The 22,138-nt window shown below is 44.6% G+C and overlaps 2 protein-coding genes across 5 annotated transcripts in view; both read left to right on the top strand.

Annotated features, from left to right (window-relative positions):
* Positions 1-13,552, top strand: part of CANX (calnexin) — a 33,351-nt gene extending 19,799 nt beyond the window's left edge. For all 3 annotated transcript variants that reach the window (XM_023193650.2, XM_023193652.2, XM_023193651.2), the window contains 7 exons: positions 1,975-2,088; positions 2,710-2,866; positions 5,101-5,316; positions 5,960-6,079; positions 6,946-7,072; positions 9,317-9,396; positions 11,236-13,552. In XM_023193650.2, the coding sequence (XP_023049418.1) occupies positions 1,975-2,088; positions 2,710-2,866; positions 5,101-5,316; positions 5,960-6,079; positions 6,946-7,072; positions 9,317-9,396; positions 11,236-11,289 (868 nt within the window). In that variant the 3' untranslated portion in view covers positions 11,290-13,552. The remainder of the gene's footprint in view (positions 1-1,974; positions 2,089-2,709; positions 2,867-5,100; positions 5,317-5,959; positions 6,080-6,945; positions 7,073-9,316; positions 9,397-11,235) is intronic.
* A 1,869-nt stretch (positions 13,553-15,421) lies between these two features.
* MAML1 (mastermind like transcriptional coactivator 1) overlaps positions 15,422-22,138 on the top strand; it is a 54,981-nt gene continuing 48,264 nt past the window's right edge. The window contains exons 1-2 of one of the 2 annotated variants that reach the window (XM_023193654.2): positions 15,422-15,545; positions 15,697-16,067. In XM_023193654.2, coding sequence (XP_023049422.1) covers positions 15,732-16,067 — 336 coding nt within the window. In that variant the 5' untranslated portion in view covers positions 15,422-15,545; positions 15,697-15,731. Of the gene's footprint in view, positions 16,068-22,138 lie in introns of both variants that reach the window. The other variant, XM_023193653.3, reaches the window with a different exon arrangement.

The following is a 22,138-nucleotide window of genomic DNA, read 5'->3' as shown; positions in this document are numbered from 1 at the left end:
GCGTGAGCCACCACGCCTGATCTCTTTTCTTTAGACATGGTCTCTGTGTTGCCCAGGTAGGAGTGCAGTGGTACGGTCACAGCTCACTGCAACCTCCACCTCATCGGGTCAAGCGATCATCTCCCTCCTTAGCTTCCCAAGTAGCTGGGACTGCCGGTATGCACACCTGGCTAATTTTTGTGGGTTTTTTGTTTGTTGAGACAGCGTCTCGTTTTGTCGCCCAGGCTGTAGTGCAGTGGCATGATCTCGACTCACTGCAACCTCTGCCTCCCAGGTTCAAACGATTCTCGTGCCTCAGCCTCCCAAGTACTGGGACTAAAAGCGTGCACCACTGCGCTCATGCCTCAGCCTCCAAGTAACTGGGACGACAAGCGCGCACCACTCCAAAAAATACTTGTATTTTTGGCTGGGCGCAGTGGCTCACGCCTGTAATCCCAGCACTTTGGGAGGCCGAGGCGGGCGGATCACAAGGTCAGGAGATCAAGACCACGGTGAAACCCCGTCTCTACTAAAAATACAAAAAAAAAAAGCCGGGCATGGTGGCAGGCACCTGTGGTCCCAGCTACTCGGGAGGCTGAGGCAGGAGAATGGCGGGAACCCAGGAGGCGGAGCTTGCAGTGAGCCGAGATAGCGCCACTGCACTCCAGCCTGGTGGACAAAGCGGGACTCCGTCTCAAAAAAAAAAAAAAAAAAACTTGTATTTTTAGTAAAGATGGGATTTCACCATGTTGGCCAGACTGGTCTCAAAATTCTGATTTCAAGTGATCTACCAGCCTCGGCCTCCCAGAGGGCTGGGATTACAGGCATGTGCCACCGTGCCTGGCTGTCTATATTTTTTCTTTTTTGTTTTGAGACGGAGTTTCGCTCTTGTTGGCCAGGCTGGAGTGCAATGGTGCGATCTCGGCTCACCGCAACCTCTGCCTCCCGGTTTCAAATGATTCTCCTGCCTCAGCCTCCTGAGTAGCTGGGATTACAGGCATGTGCCACCACACCTGGCTAGTTTTATATTTTTGGTAAAGATGACGTTTCTCCATGTTGGTCAGGCTGGTGTCAAACTCCGGACCTCAGGTGATCTGCCCACCTTGGCCTCCCAAAGTGCTGGGATTACAGGCATGAGCCACTCTACCTGACCTAATTTTTGTGTTTTTTAGTAGAGACAGGGTTTCATCATATTGGTCAGGCTGGTCTCGAACTCCTGTCCTCAGGTGATCCGCCCGCCTTGATCTCCCAAAGTGCCGGGATTACGGGTGTGAGCACCGCGCCTGGCCTTGTGTATTTTTTTACTAGAGACTGTGTTTCACCTTGTTGCCCAGGTCGGTGTGGCCTCAAATGATCCTCCTGCCTTGGCCTCCCAAAGTGCTGAGATTACAGGCATGAGCCACTCTGCCTAGTATAGATATATATTTTCATTTCTCTTGGGTATATGTACCTACAAGTGGAATTGCTGGGTCATGTGGTAACTATTTAATTTTTTGAGAAACTGCCAAACTGTTTTCCAAGTCAGCAGTACCATCTTACTTTCCTACCAGCAGTGTATGAGGGTTTCAGTTTCTCTACATTCTCTCCAACACTTGTTTTTATGAGTCTTTGTTATTATAGCCATCTTGGTACTAAGTGGTATCATGGTTTTGATTTGCATTTCCCTGATGGCTAATGATGTTAAGCATCTTTTCGTATGCTTATTATATGTTTGTATTGTATATTTATACATTTGTATGTCTTCTTTGGAGAAATGTCTATTAAAATCATTTGCCCATTTTTAAATTGGGTTGTCTTTATATTATTGAGTTGTAAAGAGTTATTGAGTTACTAGACCCTTAGCAGACATATGATTTACAAGAATTTTCTAAGAAGAATTATTTAAAATTTTGCGATTAAAACCAAAATATTTTTAGAATACTCTGTTCTGATCCACAAAGTGGTACTGTACTGTGACCAGCATTGGCATAATTGGCTTTTTCTTTTGTGTTTAAGGGATGAAGATGCCCCTGCTAAGATTCCAGATGAAGAGGCCACAAAACCTGAAGGTTGGTTAGATGATGAGCCCGAGTATGTACCTGATCCAGACGCAGAGAAACCTGAGGACTGGTAAGAACTTCAGTTAACTTTTTAAATTACGTAGGTTGTTTTGTTTGTTTTTTTGAGATGGAGTCTCACTCTATCTCCCAGGCTGGAGTTCAGTGGCAGTTTCAGCTCATTGCAACCTTCACCTCCTGGGTTCAAGCTATTCTCCTGTATCAGCCTTGCGAGTAGCTGGGATTACAGGTGTATGTCACCACACCTGGCAAATTTTTGTATTTTTTTGTATTTTTAGTAGAGACAGGCTTTAACCATGTTGGCCAGGCTGATCTTAAAAAGTCCTGACCTCAAGTGATCTGCCTGCCTTGGCCTCCCAAAGTGCTGGGATTACAGGCGTGAGCCACCACACCCAGCATAAGTTACCTGTTTTTATTGAAGTCAAACAATACTTAAATATAGCCAAGTTCCCCAATTTCAGGGTAGAATTTGACAATTTTAATTATATTTTCTTCTTTTTTAAAAAATACATTTTTCCTCAAAAACTGTTATTACTGGAAAAACAGAAACAGGAGAAACTGGTCTGATACTGTGAAAACATTTCAGCAGGATCTTGGCAGCCCTGGGCCAGCCAGCTGTTCATAGTCCTGCATCACAGAACCTGTTTATAATTTGTTGTTTGTACCTCCATAGGGATGAAGACATGGATGGAGAATGGGAGGCTCCTCAGATTGCCAACCCTAAATGCGAGTCAGCCCCTGGATGTGGTGTCTGGCAGCGACCTATGATTGACAACCCCAATTATAAAGGCAAATGGAAGCCTCCTATGATTGACAATCCCAGTTACCAGGTTTGTGCCTCTTGATGGTTGAGTTGCTTTCATTGATCTGTTTGTATTCAGATAGAAGTTTTATCTAGAGTCAGGCTGCCAGGTTGGTCATTATGGTGGTTCATTATATTCAAGCTATTGAATTAAAAGCAGAAGGTAGACATCCTAAGTTGAAAGAGAGCTTATTGGGTGAGGTGTCGCAAAGATAAACCTAGAAACTGGAGTGAATAACTTTCTGTAACTTTTTTTCTCTTTTTTTTGAGATGGAGTTTCGTTCTTCTACCCAGGCTGGAGGGCAGTGGTGTGATCTTGGCTCACTGTAACCTCTGCTTTCCAGTTTCAAGCAATTCTCTTGCCTCAGATTCCCTAGTAGCTGAGATTCCAGGTGCCTGCCACCACGCCTGGCTAATTTTTGTATTTTTAGTAGAGATGGGGTTTCACCATGTTGGCCAGGCTGGTCTCAAACTCCTGACCTCGCAATCCGCCCACCTCAGCCTCCTAAAATGCTGGGATTACAGGCATGAGCCACCGCACCCGGTCAACTTCCTTTTCTGTGAGACTGAGTCTCTCTCTAGCGCCCAGGCTAGAGTGCAGTGGTGCAATCTCGGCACACTGCCACCTCCACCTTGGGTTCAAGCGATTCTCCTGCCTCAGCCTCCCGAGTAGCTGGGAGCACAGGCGTGCACCACCTCACCTGGCTCATTTTTTGTATTTTCAGTCGAGACAGGGTTTCGCCATGTTGGCCAGGCTGGTCTCGAACTCCCGACCTCAGGTGATCCACCTGCCTCGGCCCTTCAAAGTCCTGGGATTACAGGCGGGAGCCACTGTGCCTAGCCAAGAATAACTTTCATAATTCCTTCGTAACTATATTTAAAAACAGAAGGAAAAGAAAAATGGAAAACTGTTGATTTGGGTACCCTGCTCTTGCGTGCCAGGGTTGTTTCAGCCATAGGATCCACAGCTGAGTCTGGACAGTCTGTGATGTGGTGGGTAGAGGACTGTGGGTATGAGTTGGCATCTTGACTACAAGTCAGCTCACTGCTTGGCCTCAATGCTTGCAACTATAAAAAGATTGAGGCCCAAAGGGGAGATGGTAAGGACACAAGTAGTAAGGTTGTGAAGCTTTGGGCCTCATGCAGAAATGTACACCCTCAGACTTTTGTTCTTTTTATCTTTCTAGTCAAGTAAAATTATTTATAATCTCTACAAAGAGTGGCAATTAAAATTATTTATAATCATTAATTTCTATTTTGTCTATATACATGTACTAATATATGTATATAGATATACAGAAACAGGAGAAGCTGCTCTGATACTGTGAAAACATTGCAGCAGGATCTTTGCATAGTCTATGTATATATGCATATACTAATATATGTTTTTCTGTTTGTAAATTTTTTTTTTCTTCATAGTCTTTAAAGATGTTACGTGAATGTATTTTTAATTGTGTAGTCAAGCAATAAGATAAAATAAAAATTTTACTTTAAAAAAGTTGCCCTTTAGACCGGGTGTAGTGGCTCAATGCCTGTAATCCCAGCACTTGAGAGTCTGAGGGGGGGGTGGATCACCTGAGGTCAGGAGTTCGAGACCAGCCTGGCCAACGTAGTGAAACACCGTCTCTACTAAAAGCACAAACATTGGCTGGATATGATGGCACACGCCTGTAGTCCCAGCTGCTCAGTCACGAGGCTGAGGCACAAGGATCACTTGAACACAGGAGGCAGAGGTTGCAGTGAAAAAGAAGTTGCCCTTTAGTTCTCCTGTTGGTGGCCATTTAGGTGGATTGTCACTTTTGCTTTCAGAGTCACTGCTGCTGTAATAATTCTTGTACATATCTGGGTGTATGTTGTAAGTATTTCTCTAGGTAGTTATCTAGAAGTGAATAGCTGGTTGATGATCATGTATGTTTTATTTTAAATCACCACTGAAGAAGTATGTACTGACTTACGCCCCCATTCTCATTAGCAGCTGGTAAGAGTGGAGGCTGTTGAATGTGCCAGGAACTTGAGGGGTTGGTTTGGACCAAGGTCATGGGTGATAGTAGAAATTGGAAGTAGTTGGAGTCCTGCAATCTTAGAGGCAGAGTGTGTAAAATAATCTGTAGCATTTATTATTTATTTTCCTGTTGCTTATTTCAAGTTTCATTAAGTTGGCATTTCTCTCAATTGTTCATGCAAAATTTCTCTTACAGTAGATTCACCACAAACTTTTGTTGATCATTATCTGAAATCATTTTCTAAAACATTTTTTTCTAGGGAATCTGGAAACCCAGGAAAATACCAAATCCAGATTTCTTTGAAGACCTGGAGCCTTTCAGAATGACTCCCTTTAGTGCTGTTGGTTTGGAGCTGTGGTCCATGACCTCTGACATTTTTTTTGACAACTTTATCATTTGTGCTGATCGAAGAGTAGTCGATGATTGGGCCAATGATGGATGGGGCCTGAAGAAGGCTGCTGATGGGGCTGCTGAGGTTCGTGTTTGCTGCTGGTGCATTTGTATGTTATTGTAAGGAGCTGTTATTTTGTGAAAGTCTGTGTTAAGGTTTATCTTTTTCTTCATTTGTCAATATTGGCATAAAAAGTACAACCATATATATGCCTGTAGAAGACACAACATTGGGTTTGGGGCATGGTTTCATTAGTCTAATGTAGTGGCTTTAGAGTCTATCTGTGTTATGTTCAGGGTTTTTTTTTATTATCTGGGTATATATTTCAAAATTTGTCATTTAGGCTATATTTTAATGTACTCTTATATGTTGAATCTCGGTTTACACTACATACAGAATTGTCAAACAACTGGTCATGTGGCCACCCTAAGAATTGGAGAGCCAGGGATACTGAGATAAGAAATTCACCGGACCCTGAGGTTGGGGAGCCTTTTGCAGGTGATGTAGAAGCCAGCTTCTGCACCTATGAGAGTGAAATCACCTTGATTATAAGGAGAGCAAGAGGATGGAGCCTTTCTCTAATTTCTTTTTTACATTTAATGAACATTTTCTCTGAAAAAGAAGCTCCTGTGTAGTGCCGTGCCATAACTAAACTGTGGTAGAACAACGCGGTCTATGTTTGGTGTCAAAAGCCGGAACTTTCAGCCAGTCCTGTCTTGTTTTCCAGCCAGGCGTTGTGGGGCAGATGATCGAGGCAGCTGAAGAGCGCCCGTGGCTGTGGGTGGTCTATATTCTAACTGTAGCCCTACCCGTGTTCCTGGTTATCCTCTTCTGCTGTTCTGGAAAGGTAGGAAGTTTGTTTTTAGAATCACTTTTAGAGACATCACTCTGGTGATTATTAAAAATAACTAAGAAATGTTGCCTGAGGTTTTCTTTGTAGTGGCTCAGTAATGACTGAGCCATGTTTGGTGATGACTTCAGAAACCTTACTTACTGTTCCTCAGTGGCCATTTATTGTGCCCAGATGGGAACAGGATTTATAGCCCCTTGGTTGCTTTTATTATTTATCCTAATCTATTACTCTCCATAATGTTCGGCAGCGGCTTTCTAAAAAAAAACAATAAACTTCGATATAAAACTAGTCACTTGGGCAATAATCAGCTTTTCCTGCTGGCATACCTATTTCTATTCTTTGAAATTCAGTCTTTGATTCCTCATTATCCATTCTGCCTTCACCTTCCCCACTCTGAAAACAGTATGTTGGGGTACCACAGCCTTATTGTTAGTTTTTCTTGTCTAGCCTTTTTTGCATGTGCTATCATAAAAAAAGGAAGTCTTATTTTGGCCCTCTACTTCTACTAAATGAGGATTATGCTTCATCTGGCATTCATAGCACTTTGTAACTGGATCCCAAGTTCCTTTTCCAGCCTTATCCTCTGACACTATTCTTTGTATCTGTGCCTCAGTCACCTTTTTTTGACCGGTATTTTCCTGTCTGGCCCTTTTGTTTTTATTCTACCTTGAAACACACAAGCGCATGTACGCACACGCATGTGCACACACACTCTTCAGGGTAGGAATTACATCTTATTCGTTTCTATATATTTTTCCCTGTATACAGCCTGAAACAGAACTTTGCCTGTAGGCATTCAGGAATTATATAACATAATACCTGAACATGTAAACAAAATTGTACTTTGGGGAACATTGCAGAAACAGACCAGTGCTATGGAGTATAAGAAAACTGATGCACCTCAGCCGGATGTGAAGGAAGAGGAAGAAGAGAAGGAAGAGGAAAAGGACAAGGGAGATGAGGAAGAGGAAGGAGAAGAGAAACTTGGTAAGAAATAGAGTCCAGAAAATCTGCTGTAAGCCAAGATCCTACGATGTCGTTAAACCTTTACAGTCAAGTTAAAGATTGTTTTTAGCCAGGCATGGTGGCTCAAGCCTATAATCCTAGCACTTTGGGAGGTTGCAGCAGGAAAATCGCTTGATCCCAGGAGTTTAAGGCTGTAGTCAGCCAGGATAGTGCCACTGCACTCCAGCTGAGCAACAGAGTGAGGTCTTGTCTCTCTCTCTCTCTTTTTTATTTTTATTTTGTATGTATGTATGTATATATGTATGTATTTATTTATTTTGAGACGGAGTCTCGCTCTGTCGCCCAGGCTGGAGTGCAGTGGTGCGATCTCGGCTCACTGCACACACACTGCCTCCCGGGTTGACACCATTCTCCTGCCTCAGCCTCCCGAGTAGCTGGGACTACAAGCGCCCGCCACTATGCCTGTCTAATTTTTTTGTATCTTTAGTAAAGACAGGGTTTCACCGCATTATCCAGGATGGCCTCGATCTCCTGACCTCATGGTCTGCCCACCTCAGCCTCCCAAAGTGCCAGGATTAGACGTGAGCCACTGCGCCCGGCCTCTTTTTTTTTAATTTTTTAATTTAATTTTTTTTTTTTTTGAGACGGAGTCTCGCTCTGTCGCCCAGGCTGGAGTGCAGTAGCCGGATCTCAGCTCATTGCAAGCTCCGCCTCCCAGGTTTACGCCATTCTCCTGCCTCAGCCTCCCTAGTAGCTGGGACTACAGGCGCCCGCCACCTCGCCCAGCTAGTTTTTTGTATTTTTTAGTAGAGACAGGGTTTCACTGTATTAGCCACGATGGTCTCGATTTCCTGACCTTGTGATCTGCCCGTCTCGGCCTCCCAAAGTGCTGGGATTACAGGCTTAAGCCACCGCGCCCGGCCTCTTTTTTATTTTTTAAGACAAGGTCCCACTCTGTCATTCAGGTTGGAGTGCAATTGCACAATCACAGTTCACCACAGCCTCGAACTTATAGGCTCAAGTGATCCTCCTACCTCAGCCTCCCCCGTCCCCAAGTAGCTGGGACCACATGCTCAGCTGATTTATTATTTACTTATTTATTTATTTGATGTGGTCTGGCCCTGTTGCCTAGGCTGGAGTGCAGTGGTGTGATCTTGGTTCACTGCAGCCTTTGCCTCCCGGATTCAAGCGATTCTCCTGAATCCGGGCCTCAGAAAGTGTTGGGATTACAGGCATGAGCCACCACACCCAGCGAGATCCCGTCTCTTAAAAAAAAAAATTGGCCGGGCGCGGTGCCTCAAGCCTGTAATCCCAGCACTTTAGGAGGCCGAGACGGGCGGATCACGAGGTCAGGAGATCAAGACCATCCTGGCTAACACGGTGAAACCCCATCTCTACTAAAAATGCAAAAAAATTAGCCGGGCGGGGCGGCGAGCGCTTGTAGTCCCAGCTACTTGGGAGGCTGAGGCAGGAGAATGGCGTGAACCTGGGAGGCGGAGCTTGCAGTGAGCCGAGATTGCGCCACGGCACTCCAGCCTGGGCGACTGAGCGAGACTCCGTCTCAAAAAAAAAAAGGCCAGGCACGGTGGCTCAAGCCTGTAATCCCAGCACTTTGGGAGGCCGAGACGGGCGGATCACGAGGTCAGGAGATCGAGACCATCCTGGCTAACACGGTGAAACCCCGTCTCTACTAAAAAAAAATACAAAAATCTAGCCGGGCGAGGTGGCGGGCGCCTGTAGTCCCAGCTACTCCGGAGGCTGAGGCAGGAGAATGGCATAAACCCGGGAGGCGGAGCTTGCAGTGAGCTGAGATCCGGCCACTGCACTCCAGCCTGGGCGACAGAGCGAGACTCCGTCTCAAAAAAAAAAAAAAAAAAAATTGTTGGCCAGGCACAGTGGCTCACGCCTGTAATTCCAGCACTTTGGGAGGCCGAGGAGGGTGGATCACGAGGTCAGGAGATCGAAACCAACCTGGCTAACACGGTGAAACCCCGTCTCTTCTAAAAATACAAAAATTTAGCCGGGTGAGGTGGCAGGCGCCTGTAGTTCCAGCTCCTCCACAGGCTGAGGCAGGAGAACCGCTTGAACCTGGAGGCAGAGGTTGCAGTGAGCTGAGATCCCGTCACTGCACTCCAGCCTGGGTGACAGAGCGAGACTCCATCTCAAGAAAAAAAAAGTGTTGTAGATCTAGAGATTTGTTCTAATGCTAATGTATAATCACCAAAAATAGTCAGGTTTTGCTCAGTTGTTTAACTTCTGTCTTAGAAGAGAAACAGAAAAGTGATGCTGAAGAAGATGGTGGCACTGTCAGTCAAGAGGAGGAAGACAGAAAACCTAAAGCAGAGGTAAAGGAAAGGGGTCACACATTTTGTTTTTCCAAGTTTAAGGTACATGTATTTAAAGGGAATATTTTAATAGGGTAGTTTACAGTGGCTTATGGCAGTAAAAGTTCTGTTAAAACCAATTTTGTTGAAGTGGAATTCTTTGTGATACCGGTCAGTGTTTTGTTTGATAATTTTAAGCTACGTCTGCCTCTCCAAAGTATCTTTTTAGCTGAAAATGATTTTCTGGAATAAGCAGAAGGTTGTAGGGGGATAATAAAATGCTTGCTAAGAAGGAAACTTCAGGTCATTAACAGTCTATTTGCCTCTCCTCACAGTGCCCTGAAAAGTATTTCTTATACAAATCACTGTGTTCTAAACTTTTTGTCCCCGTTATCCATAGATTGGTTCATTCATTCATTTATCTGATGTGTGTTGAGTGCCCATTTTGTTGCAGGCATTGTCAGTGAATAAGACAGACAAAGATACCGTGCCTTTAGGGAGCTTAAATTCTACTTGGGGGAAAGAGGCAATGAGCAGTAAACATTGTAAGGAAGTAAACAATACAGCACATTAGGAAGTGAGAAACTATGAAAAATTAAAATAGGAAAAAGTATGAAAAGTGCTAGAGGTAGGGCGGGTCACCATGTTAAAAACCTTACTCGAAAGATGACACTGGACCAAAGACTTGAAAGAGATAGAGAACTTTTCCATGGGGATGTAAGTGGGAAGAGCATTCCAGGCGGAGAGAACAGCCAGTATTGAGGGCCTAAAGTGGTCTACAAAGCCAGCATGGTGAGTGGACAGAATGGAGAAAAGAAGGATGGAGAAGGCTCCGGGTTAGACAGACTGTTGTGTGGACTTGGCTTTCCCTCCTAGTGAAGCAGGCAACCATCACAGGCTACTGGACACAGTTGTCACAGGATGATGACTGCTGTGTTTCCTGTATACCAGTGAGAATCAGGGAGACCGGTTAGGAGGTTCCTGTAATCATCTAGGAAAGATATGGTGGCCCCACAAAGGGTGACAGGAGAGGAACAGAGGGTATGAGAACTAGTTAGGGTTCTGGATCTTGGTTTTGTGGTAGATTGGATATATAGAGTATGAGAGAAAGGGAACAGTCATTGTCTGTACCATTGCCTACTAAAGTCCTTCTCCCAGCACCTCTGTGTCTCAGTCTGGTCTCTCCTGGAAAGCTCTCCTCAGGTTTTACTTCCAGCTACAACTCTGCCTTCCTATTAATAAAGGTCATTGCTATCTGTATCTTTTGTATATTTTCAATGGATATGTTCTGTCTTAACTAGAATGCAGTTCTTAAAAGTAGATACCATGTTTCCCCAACTCCCTCACATGTTAAAAAGTTGCTGGTGCATTTTTTAAAAAAGGAATATTTTCATAGGGTAGTTTACAATCTTAGCAACTTGTGATAGAGTACAAAGAGCAGCAGCCTTGGAGTCAGTCTACTTGGATAGCCTTCCATCTTAGTGAATCCTTGGTTTCTTACCCTCAGACTGGGGCGAGTGTGCCATAGCCCAGTAGATTGTTTGGGATTAAGCAAGATTAAGAAATCACTTAAGCAAGATTAAGAAACCACAGTGTCTGATCCTTTTTTAAGAATATGTTTATGGGTTAGATTGAGAAAAGTGGATGCTGATAGAAAACAATAAAGACTAAACTGAAGTAGGAATAATTCCACCACCTCTGAGACAACCGTTCTTCTTGGTGCATTTTCTTCTAATCATTTTTCTCATTTTTTCCTCAAATAAGTTACCCTCAGCCTGGCTGATCTTGAAAATATGGTGAACTTTTATTATGTTTTAAATGTGCTAATTATAGTGAATTTCTTTTCTTTTCAATCAATAGGAGGATGAAATTTTGAACAGATCACCAAGAAACAGAAAGCCACGAAGAGAGTGAAACAATCTTAAGAGCTTGACCTGTGATTTCCTCTCCCTACCCCCTGCAAGAGTGGTCCTAGGAGAGGACCCAGCACACCTTAGATTGAAATTCAGAAAACTTCAAGACATCACCATCAGCAGGCTCCAGTTGAACACTAGTCTGTGTAACTTTAAACATCTAGCAGTAAATACTTGCAGTTGTGATATAAAGGACCCTGTTTCTGTAGAAAAGAAAACATTTAACATAATGGTTGTGAAATGTAACATGAGGCAAACTAACTTTTTTTTTTTTTTTTAACATCTTTGTTTTTTAAAATAGAATGATAGAACTTTGCCAGTCTTTAAGATCTTGGCTTAATTTAATGTATTAATCTGTTTGTGCAAACCTAATACCATCATTTAAAAATGTTAGGGAGATGAGTTGCAGTTTTTATAATAGATTTTTTTTTAAGTTTGGTATTGTAAAACATTCACATCTCTGTCCCTCAAAATTGATAATCACGTTTAAAGTGCAGTCATTTGTGGTTATAATCTTGTTTTGTTTGCTTCCATTACTCAGTTCCTCCTAAGGAAATTGAGGAGAGGGACTGAATAGAAGCCCAAATTTATATAAAAGTTGCGTTTAAGTTGTATTAAAAATAGATATATAAGAAAAAAAATCTTTCACTTGATGTTGGTTAGACCAGAAAGCACGTGTGTTCTGTAGCTCAGTTCCCAGACAGCTTTGCAGGTAGTGGAAGAGGTGGCTTCATGTGGGACTTGGGCATTCATACTGCACTTGGGAGGGTCAGGCTGTGGCCTTCTGGAGCAGGTGGCTTGTTAAGGAATGCTAGCAGGGCATGGCACGTGAGCTCCGGAGTAGATGTCTTCATCACTTCTTCCACTGTGTTGACACTGTTTTCCTTACCTATTTCCTCAAATCCCCAGCTTTCTCCTCTGCTATGCATTTTCTTCACAGTGCAGCTTGCAGTCCGTTGCTGAAAATGATTATAAGCCCTGCATAATGTTAAGCTTTATTGTGATTACGTGTATGTTTGTTCTTTCTTTTAAGCAGACCCATACCTTTCCAGGGTCAAAGAACAGAATAGAATACAATCTTTGATTTTTATCCATTTCTTTTACTCTGTGTAAAGACTTTAGAAGTCTAATTCACAGGTGAGCCAATACAGAATTGACTGCAGTTGAACAGACTAGAAGTATTTGTGGGAGGAGTGACATGAAGCATGAGTTATCTGATTTTTTTTTATAGCTGCTAAATATTTTAAGCCTTCATTTGCAATTCATGTAACAGTTGTGTCATAAATTACACAATAAAGCAGTCCTGTTCAAATTTTTTTTTAATGTGGCTTGTAGAATTTTTTAAAGTGATCTTAGGTTTGTTTTTTCATGCGGAATGCAGATGGGTGCTATCAGAGCCTCTCCCACACCACTATAGTGTAATAATGTTATTACTCTACACTGAAATGTATTCAGAGTTAGATGTTATTTTGCCTTAGTTGTTCTTTAGAGGCTTTCAAATGTACCGATGATACTGTTCCTTGCACTGATTATATAAACACTCCACAGTGTTTATATTGGGAAGATATTGGGAAGGAAATATATTTGTAAAAGATGAAGGCTGTTTGTTTTTTTTTTTTTTCTTTTTAAACTGGTTCACTTAAATTCTTTAGAGGATGGGATGTATTTTTCTTGCTGAATGTTCAGTGCGTTTTCCTTTTCATCTGTTGTTCTGCGGTCACAGTGACCTTAGCTACGTAGCAGACTTTCCCAGATGTATTGATTACAAATAAACAGTTGTTACTTAGCAAGACCTGAGAATATGTCTGCAGGTTTCTCCTTGAAGCAAATGTGTGGGATCACTGCATTTCCAGAAATCTGCCTCCTTCACCCTCCGTTGACAGTATATGTCACGCCTCTCTTCTAGCTGAGCTTTAAATCATTAGAGCTTAAATTGTCAGATCATTCATTGCCTTTCCAGGGTTATTTAGTAAAGTTTGTTCAAAACAAAAATGCCTTTTCTTGGTTCTTTTTTCAGTTTTTTTCTGAAGGTCCAGCTTCCTGATTAAATGTCTGACATATTAATGAAAGACCAGCAGCAGCTTTCAGCTCTTAAAAAGACACTTATTATTATGATTTTACATGCTGGTTACCTGTTCCATTGTTGTCAAATGCCCACTCTCCATCAGATGTGTTCCTCCATTTTTTTGTCCACAAAGTACTCCTCACTTTTCAATTTGTCACGTTACTAAATGGTGTTACATTAAAGCCCTGTGTTAACTGTCTGCTTTTGACTGAATTTCTTCATAGTAACCTTCAATGTGTGTGTGTTACTATGTTCAAATGGGTTGATCTTCCTTTAATTGGCCACTATGTGAAAGTTCACTAATATGCAGAAACTATTATGGACAGTGAAATAATGACTTTGTCTCACCACATGAGTTTGATGCAGTCTCTTATGTTTAGCCCTTTCCTCTTCCTGCCCACATGATTGCAGTGCAGTAGTTTCTGTTGTATAATAGTGTGGACAGCAGCTCAGAAAAGGAGGGAATGCTACTGGTAATTTGTAGATAATATTCTTTAAGACTTAGGGGAACCATTGAACTTTGAAATTTTTATTAGAAAATTCTTTGTTCAAAATCAGACTCCATATTTTACGTATACTTAAATACTTCAGGGATATTGTTGAAAGTTAGACCAGTTTTTTATGTGCTATTAAATTTTTAGGTTACATACTGAAGAAAAGTATGTACACAGAATGTAGTGCTCCTAGTTACTATTTTTGCTATTAATGAAATAGTTCTGGTGTAAAAGTTCTATGTTTGAATGCTAAAAAAAAAAAAAAGCTGGACTGCATTATGGCACTTTTGCCTTGGTGGCCCACCTTCTCCATTTAAAACATTAGTATTTGTATTTTTCTGCCCCGTTTGTATGAAGACATACTTGACTGTTCTCTTCATTTTAAAATAAAACCTCATGAGCTAAAAAGCTAGAGTAACAAATGTTTGAGCTACTGATGGTGTATCTCAGTGTGCAGCCTCCTGCCACCTGCTGCTTAACCTTTTAGCAATTAGAGTGCCAATATCTAGAGTTCCTGATATCCTTTGGCATCACCCTACCTAGTTTTAGTACTAACACTGTTTCATTGCTCCAGTCCCTCTACTCCCCTTTGCCTATTAGTTTTAATTAAGGGGCATAATTTGTCTTGGTTTGGTTTTGTTGAGTAACTCAGTTTTACCTAAAGGACCGTATTTGGCCGCGCGCGGTGGCTCATACCTGTAATCGCAGGACTTTGGGAGGGCGAGGTGGGCGGATCACCTGAGGCTGGGAGTTGGAAACCAGCCTGACCAACATGGAGAAACCCCGTCTCTACTAAAAATACAAAATCAGCCGGGCGTGGTGGCTCATGCCTGTAATCCCAGCTACTCGGGAGGCTGAGGCAGGAGAATCGAGAATCGCTTGAACCGGAAGGCGGAGGTTGCAGTGAAACGTCATCCTTTGCATTTCCAGTTCCCTCTAACGGAGCTGGACTCCTGCATGCTTTTGCTCACATCTTCTGGACTTTTTTTTAATTAGTGAGTAATACTGTATTTTGGAAACTTGCTCGGGCTTTTATAAATAGGTGGAAACTGACTACCAGTGATTCGGGATGGTGCAAGAGGAAACTACCAGCCCACTAGACGATTCTGACCAATTATGGGGCTGGATACAAGGAATAAGGTCAAAGTAAAACGGCTGAAGTTAAAATAGCATGGTTACTTAGAGTTCATCAAAGTCGAAATTTGAAAGATAAAAAGAAAGGTCTATGTACCGCCAGGTGGGCGACGGGGACTGGCCAGCCGCGCCGCACCCGCCTGCCAGATTCCCGTTTCCTCGGGGGAGCCGGAAGGACCTGCCTTCAGCGGGCGACGTGCAGGAAACCAATAGCCGCCTCTTGGACGGACTCCTGTCAGTCATGCTTAGCTCCGCCCCCAGGACTAAGGCCCGCCCAGGGGCTTCCCTCCGCCGTTCGCTTGAGAGTTCCTTTTAAATACCGCTCTGGAGCCCGAGCGCGCCTCTTGCGTGCTCGTCCCCACGCCCTCGGGCGGCCGGTTCTTCCTTCTCTGATTGGCCGGAGCCCCTGCTCATCAGCCGTGACGCACTAGGTCTCTTACCGAGGCCCCGCCTTCTTCCCAGAGGCCCGAAAACAATTTTAAGATGGCGGCCGCGGAGGTATCGCGGAAAACAATGGGGCCGGGGCGGTGGGGACAGGCCGAGGCTTGAGGTGGGCAGCAAGCGCCGGCTGGGGGTCGGGCCGAGCGGGGCAGGAGGAAAACCCGCCGCCGCGCGCGAGCCCGCTCCGCTACCCTCGGGGGCATGGCGCGGCCGTGAGGCGTACAGGGGTAGCCGCGGGGAGCGAAGCCCGCAGTGCCAGCCGGCCCCGAGAGGCCCGGCCCCGGGCCCGGCCCGTGCAGCCCGCGGCCCATGGTGCTGCCCACCTGCCCCATGGCGGAGTTCGCGCTGCCGCGGCACAGCGCGGTCATGGAGCGCCTTCGCCGGCGCATCGAGCTGTGCCGGCGCCACCACAGCACCTGCGAGGCCCGCTACGAGGCCGTGTCGCCCGAGCGCCTGGAGCTGGAGCGCCAGCACACCTTCGCCCTGCATCAGCGCTGCATCCAGGCCAAGGCCAAGCGCGCCGGCAAGCACAGGCAGCCGCCCGCCGCCCCGGTCCCGCCGCCCGCCGCCCCGGCCCCGGCGCCCGCCGCCGCGGCCCCGCGCCTGGACGCCTCTGACGGCCCCGAGCACGGCCGCCCGGCCACGGTGAGTAGGGCGCGGGAAGGCACTTGTCGGGGCGGCAGCCCCCTCTCCCGAAAACACTTCCTCTGACGAGGATCGGGCCGCTGGGAGACTTCCCCAGGCGTCCGCGACTCCTGGAGGGAGAGTAACATGGCAGGGAGCTGAGAGGTTGTCATCTCGGGAAGTAGCACGGTGGCGTTACTTTGGGAAAACAGCACCGTGAGGGCCTTGCGGGAGGCCCGACCTGGGAAGGCTGGCGAACGCTAACCGGAGGGTTTTTCTTCCAGACTTGATTCCAGGATGTTGAGATCTTTATTCGAAATAGACTAGCATTCGAGTTGCCTGTGATGGAGGGAGTTCCTGCACCGTAGGCCTGGCCTCATTTATTCTGCAAATGTTTATTGGGTCCTTGCCCTTTACAAGATCCTGTGCTGTAAATAGGGTCAGGGCTTTCATATGGAAATAAGTCGACCTTCGGTTGACCAACTCAAACTTCTCTGAATGGAAAATCAAGAAATCTTTGAAAAACTTAGTAAAATGTTCAGTGAGTTGCATATAAGTATTCCTTGTTTCGGTAGCCTGAACTTTGTGAACTTCAGATTCCTGCAATATTATTGACAATTCTAGTTTTAATTGATCAGACCTGTTTAAAATCTCTAATGATGTTAGATTGTTGGTCAATTATTACTCCCTTTGGGCTCTCAGTAAATGTTCCTGAAATTTGTTGGTTAGAGGTTTTTCTCCCTAAAACAGATTTACAAAAGAGACAAGATTTTTCAGCGGTTTTCTTGGGGATTTTAGTTTAAAACAAATGTTAAAATCTAGTTTGTTCTGTGTATTTTTAAATTCATACCTTTATTATCTCTCACCTGGGCTATTGCAGTGCCCGTCCCTAGCTAACTAACCAGTCTTTAGGCATCTAGTTTCTTTCTCCCTCTCGAAATGCTAGAAATCCTTCTATTGCTTGAAGGGATGAAGTTCAGAGTCTTTGGTTTGGCAATTGGGACCAGTCTGACCTAATCTATCTTTTAATGTCTCTCACAGGTTCTCTGCTCTGGTTGAATTATATTTCTCATTCTCTTCCACACTAGACTTGATTGCTGGGCTAGAAGGGAAAAAAAACCACTCAGATTTCCTTGCTTATTGTATCAACTGGTCAAGGCTTCTCATCTTCACTTTTGTCATTTGTAAACTAGGGGCATGTTAGGCTTATTATCTCCCAGCGTTCTTTCCCGGCCCTCCTCTCACTCTGTTGCCCAGGCTGGAGTGCAGAGGCACAGTCATATCTCACTGCAGCCTCAACCTCCCTGGCTCAAGACTCCTCAATCCTTCCGCCTCAGCCTCCTGAGTAACTGGGACCACAGTTGCACACCACCACGCCTGGCTAAATAAAAAAAGTGTTTTTTCTGTTAGAGATGGGGGTCTCACCATATTGCCTAGGCTGGTCTTCTTCCAGCTTGGCCTCTCAAAGTGCTGAGGTTATAGGCATGAGCCACCTCACCCTGCCACCCCCAGGGTTCTTTTAAAAATAAAAAGAAAGGAGTGTGGACTTGAAAATACAGTGTTTCATAAATTTAAAGACTGCCTGTGGGACCCTCCTCCATGTCGTTCAGAATCCTGCCACCCTGCCAGTCCCAGCTTATCTCTTTCTTCTGCCTTAAAGCTAGTTCCTGACCACCCTAACTCACAGCAGTAAGAATCTCCTTTGTCAAAACATTTAGGAAACATATTGTCTATGCTATTTATTTTATTTATTTATTTATTTTGAGACGGCCTCTTGCCCTGTCGCCCAGGCTGGAGTGCAATGGCGCTATTTTGGCTCACTGCAACCTCCGCCTCCCGGGTTCCACCGATTCTCCTGCCTCAGCCTCCCTACTAGCTGGGCTAGCTGGGACTACAGGCGCTGGCCACCATGCCCAGCTAATAATTTTTTTTTTTTTTTTTTTTTGAGACGGAGTCTTGCTCTGCCGCCCAGGCTGGAGTGCAGTGGCCGGATCTCAGCTAACTGCAAGCTCCGCCTCCCGGATATACGCCATTCTCCTGCGTCAGCCTCCCGAGTGGCTGGGACTACAGGCGTCCGCCACCTCGCCCAGCTAGTTTTTTGTATTTTTTAGTAGAGACGGCGTTTCACCATGTTAACCAGGATGGTGTCGATCTCCTGACCTCGTGATCCGCCCGTCTCGGCCTCCCAAAGTGCTGGGATTACAGGCTTGAGCCACTGCGCCCGGCCCAGCTAATAATTTTTATATTTTTAGTAGAGATGGGGTTTCACCATGTTGGCCAGGCTGGTCTCAAACCCCTGACCTCAGATAATCCACCCTCCTCAGCCTCCCACAGTGCTGGGATTACAGGCATGAGCCACCGCGCCTGACCTATTTATGTTTTTTGAGATGGAGTCTCGCACTGTCGCCCAGGCTGGAGTGCAGTGGTGATCTCTGCTCACTGCAACCTCTGTCTCAGCGATTCTCCTGCTTCAGCTTCCTCAGTAGCTGGGATTACAGGCGCACACCACCACACTCGGCTAATTTTTGTATTTTTAGTAGAGATGGGGTTTCTCCATGTTGGCCAGGCTGGTCTCGAACCCCTGACCTTGTGATCCACCCGCCTTGGCCTCCAAAAGTGCTGGGATTACAGGTGTGAGCCACTGTGCCCGGTCTGTGCTATGTATTTTTAGCACATGATCACTTATTACTTTAGGTCACATCTTTCCTACTAGACTGTCAGCTCTTGGAGGCAGGGAGGGCTTGGGCTCACAGTTGGGTAGTACACATCTTAGGTGTATCTTAAGTGCCTGTTTGTTGAGTTATTAATATAAACTTGGTAGTGCTTTACTCAGTAATCTCTCCTCCTATACACTGACCTCAAGCAAGATGATGTAACTTCATGAGCCTCCTTTCATGGCTCAAGAGTAACAACTCTTGTAAGGCCTTTTTTTTTTTTTTTTTTTTTTTTTTTTTTCTTCTTCTTCTTATAGAGGAGTCTTGCTTTGTTACTAGGCTGGAGTGCAGTGGGGCCATCTCAGCTCACTGCAACCTCCACCTCCCAGGTTCAAGCGGTTCCCCTGCCTCAGCCCCCCAAGTAGCTGGGATTACAGACATGAGCCACCACGCTCGGCCTGTGTTAGGAAGGACTTGTAAGAGTAGTTTGTGGTCATTGCAGTTGAAGGAAATAATGAAAGCTCATAAAAATCATAATTTTATACACAAATAGTTGCCTTGAACCCTCCTTGGAAAGTATATTAGTGGGGGCTGGGCGGTGGTTCACTCCTGTAAATCCCAGCACTTTGGGAGGCAGAGGCGGGCAGATCACCTGAGGTCAGGAGTTCAAGACCAGCCTGGCCAACGTGGTGAAACCCCGTCTCTACTAAAAATACAAAAATTAGCTGGGCATGTGATGTGCGCCTGTGGTCCCAGCTACACGGGAGGCTGAGGGAGGAGAATCACTTGAACCTGGGAGATGGAGGTTACAGTGAGCTGAGATCGTGCCACTGCACTCCGGCCTGGGCAACAGAGGAAGACTCTGTCTCAAATAAAAATAAAAGAAAAAAAACAAGGTATATTAGTAATGATTCAATTTTTGTTTAAAGTTATTCTAAGAATTTAGACCCTGTTTGATTTTTTTTTAGTCCTGAGTCAGTGGAGGATACTGGGCATGCTGTTTGAAGAGAAATTAATTCTGAGTGTGTTAGAATTTGAATCTAATTTGTCAGTCATTCCTTTTAATGTCAGAGCTTAATCAGATGTGCCCTGTTAAGGTGATGTCTTTTTATCACATTAAACCTTGATCTATGGATTTCTTGAGTTTAAACTCTACAGTTGGATGTACTTTTCTGTGTCTCTGCTAGGAAGAGGGACACTTTCCACTTGGACTCCAAGTTATTCTAGCTCGTCTCTTTGGTCTTGGAATGGGGTCATAGGAGTAGAAGATAAGTATCATTAAGAAAACAGTAGCTCCTTCAATTCAGGGGGGAAGAGAGTCCTTGAGTATGTAGGATTTTGGCTTGGAGAAAACAGCTTTGCACAAACAGATGGAAAGAAGGTACCTCTTAGTCATTGTTATTTTTGACAACTCCATGTATTTGATCTCATTAATATTTCTTACATAAGGAATATTATAAGTTCTTAATTTTTTTCCAAGTGAACTGTATGCTTTTTGGCGGTCATTTCAAAGTTACTACCCGCAGCCCATTTGTACAACTGAGAAGAGATCAGATTCACTGCTAGAGTTTACTTCACTTCAGGTTATTGTTTTCTCAGAATATCCCACCACAGCAAATTCTTAGCCACTATCAGCTAAGTCTGTTAGAGATGAATCAGAAACACTGTTTCAGGCTTTTTCTCTATTCTAATTTTCTTTCTTTCTTTTTCTTTTTCTGTTTTTTTGAGATGGAGTCTCGCTCTGTTGCCCAGGCTGGAGTGTAGCGGCGTGATCTCGGCTCACTGCAAGCTCCACCTTCCGGGTTCACGCCGTTCTCCTGCCTCAGCCTCCTGAATAGCTGGGACTATAGGTGCTCGCCACCACACCTGGCTAATTTTGTGTATGTTTTTAGTAGAGACAGGGTTTCACCATGTTAGCCAGGATGGTCTCGATCTCCTGACCTGGTGATCTGCCCGCCTCGGCCTCCCAAAGTGCTGGGATTACAGGCGTGAGTCACCATGCCCGGCTTCTAATTTTCAAGGAATGAGTCTATTAGGTTTTCATTTTTTTCCCCTTTTTCTTGAAACAGAGTTTGGCTCTGTCACCCAGTGGCGCCATCGTAGGGCACTGCAGCCTTGAACTCCTGGGCTCCAGGGTTCCTCCCACCTCAGCCACCTGAGTAGCTGGGACTACAGGCGTGCTACAGCCACTACGCCTGGCTAGATTTTAAAGTTTTATGTAGAGATGGGTGTGAGCCACCTTGCCTGGCTGGAAGTTGCTTTTCTACTTAGTTTTAGTTGTGTGAAGTTTCTTTCTCTTTTTTAACCTTTTATTTGTAAATAATGTCAAACTTAGAGAAAAGCTCTAAGCTTGGTACAAAGAACATCTGGATACCCACTACCTAGATTTACCTGTTGTCACTGTTGTGCCCCATTTGCCTTATCATTTGCACGTTCTCTCTCCCACTCTCTGCCTCTTTCTCTCTCTCTCAAACTTTGATTCTCTGAACCACCCGAGAGTGTGCTGCACACCTCATAGCTCTCTGCTCCCAAACACCTCATGTGTACCTTTTAAGAGTTAAGAAAGCTGTTAATTTTGTAGACCAAACGCATGCAAGAATTACAAAATAACAAATTATTTCCAGGAAGTAGATACTTCTGAATATAAAACAGATATTGTACTGTAATCATATGGGGTAGTTTTTGTTAAAAAGATCATCAGTGTGGCTTTAGGATCTCATTTCTTCCTGTAATGCCTGAGACCTTGTCTAGAACCCTCTTTCCTTTTTTGTCTTCAGTATCTCCCTTCCCAACTGAGTCTTTCCCTTCAGTTTGAAATTATGAACAAATATTCTCCACACTGACAAGTCCTGTGTTTTCTCACTGTCAAAATAGTATTCCATATTCTTCCTTCCCTTTGCCCTTCCCACTTGAACTTCTCATTTACTCATTAGCCCATGGTAATATGCCTTCCACCTCTTCTGTTCCTCTGAAGTTGCCTCCATAAAGGACACCAAAGATGGATTTGCCAAATTCATTGGCATCTTTTTTTTTTTTTTTTTTTTGAGACAGGGTCTCACTCTGTTGCCTAGGCTGGAGTGCAGTGGCACCATTATGGCTTATTACAGACTCAACCTCCCAGGCTCAAGTGATCCTCCCACCACAGCCTCCTGAGTAGCTACAGGCATGAGCCACCACACCCAGCCTCATTGGCATCTTAGTCATTCTTCGTGACTTCTTCCTTTTCTTAGCTTCTCTCTTCTGATTTCCTTTTCAGCTTTCTGACTTTTTTCTCTGTCTCCTTCCTATTTTCGCTTATTAATCCATACAGCAAATATTTGAGTGCCTGCTGTAGGCCAGAGTACAATCAGCCCTCCATGTCTGCGCATTCTGCATCTGCGATTCAACCAATTGTAGATAGAAAATATTTTTTAGGAAAAAACAGTTAAAAAATAACAA

This window comes from Piliocolobus tephrosceles, chromosome 4 (genome assembly GCF_002776525.5).
Source record: "Piliocolobus tephrosceles isolate RC106 chromosome 4, ASM277652v3, whole genome shotgun sequence".
Taxonomy (NCBI): Eukaryota; Metazoa; Chordata; class Mammalia; order Primates; family Cercopithecidae; genus Piliocolobus; species Piliocolobus tephrosceles.
This window is presented reverse-complemented; position numbering and strand designations above follow the sequence as displayed.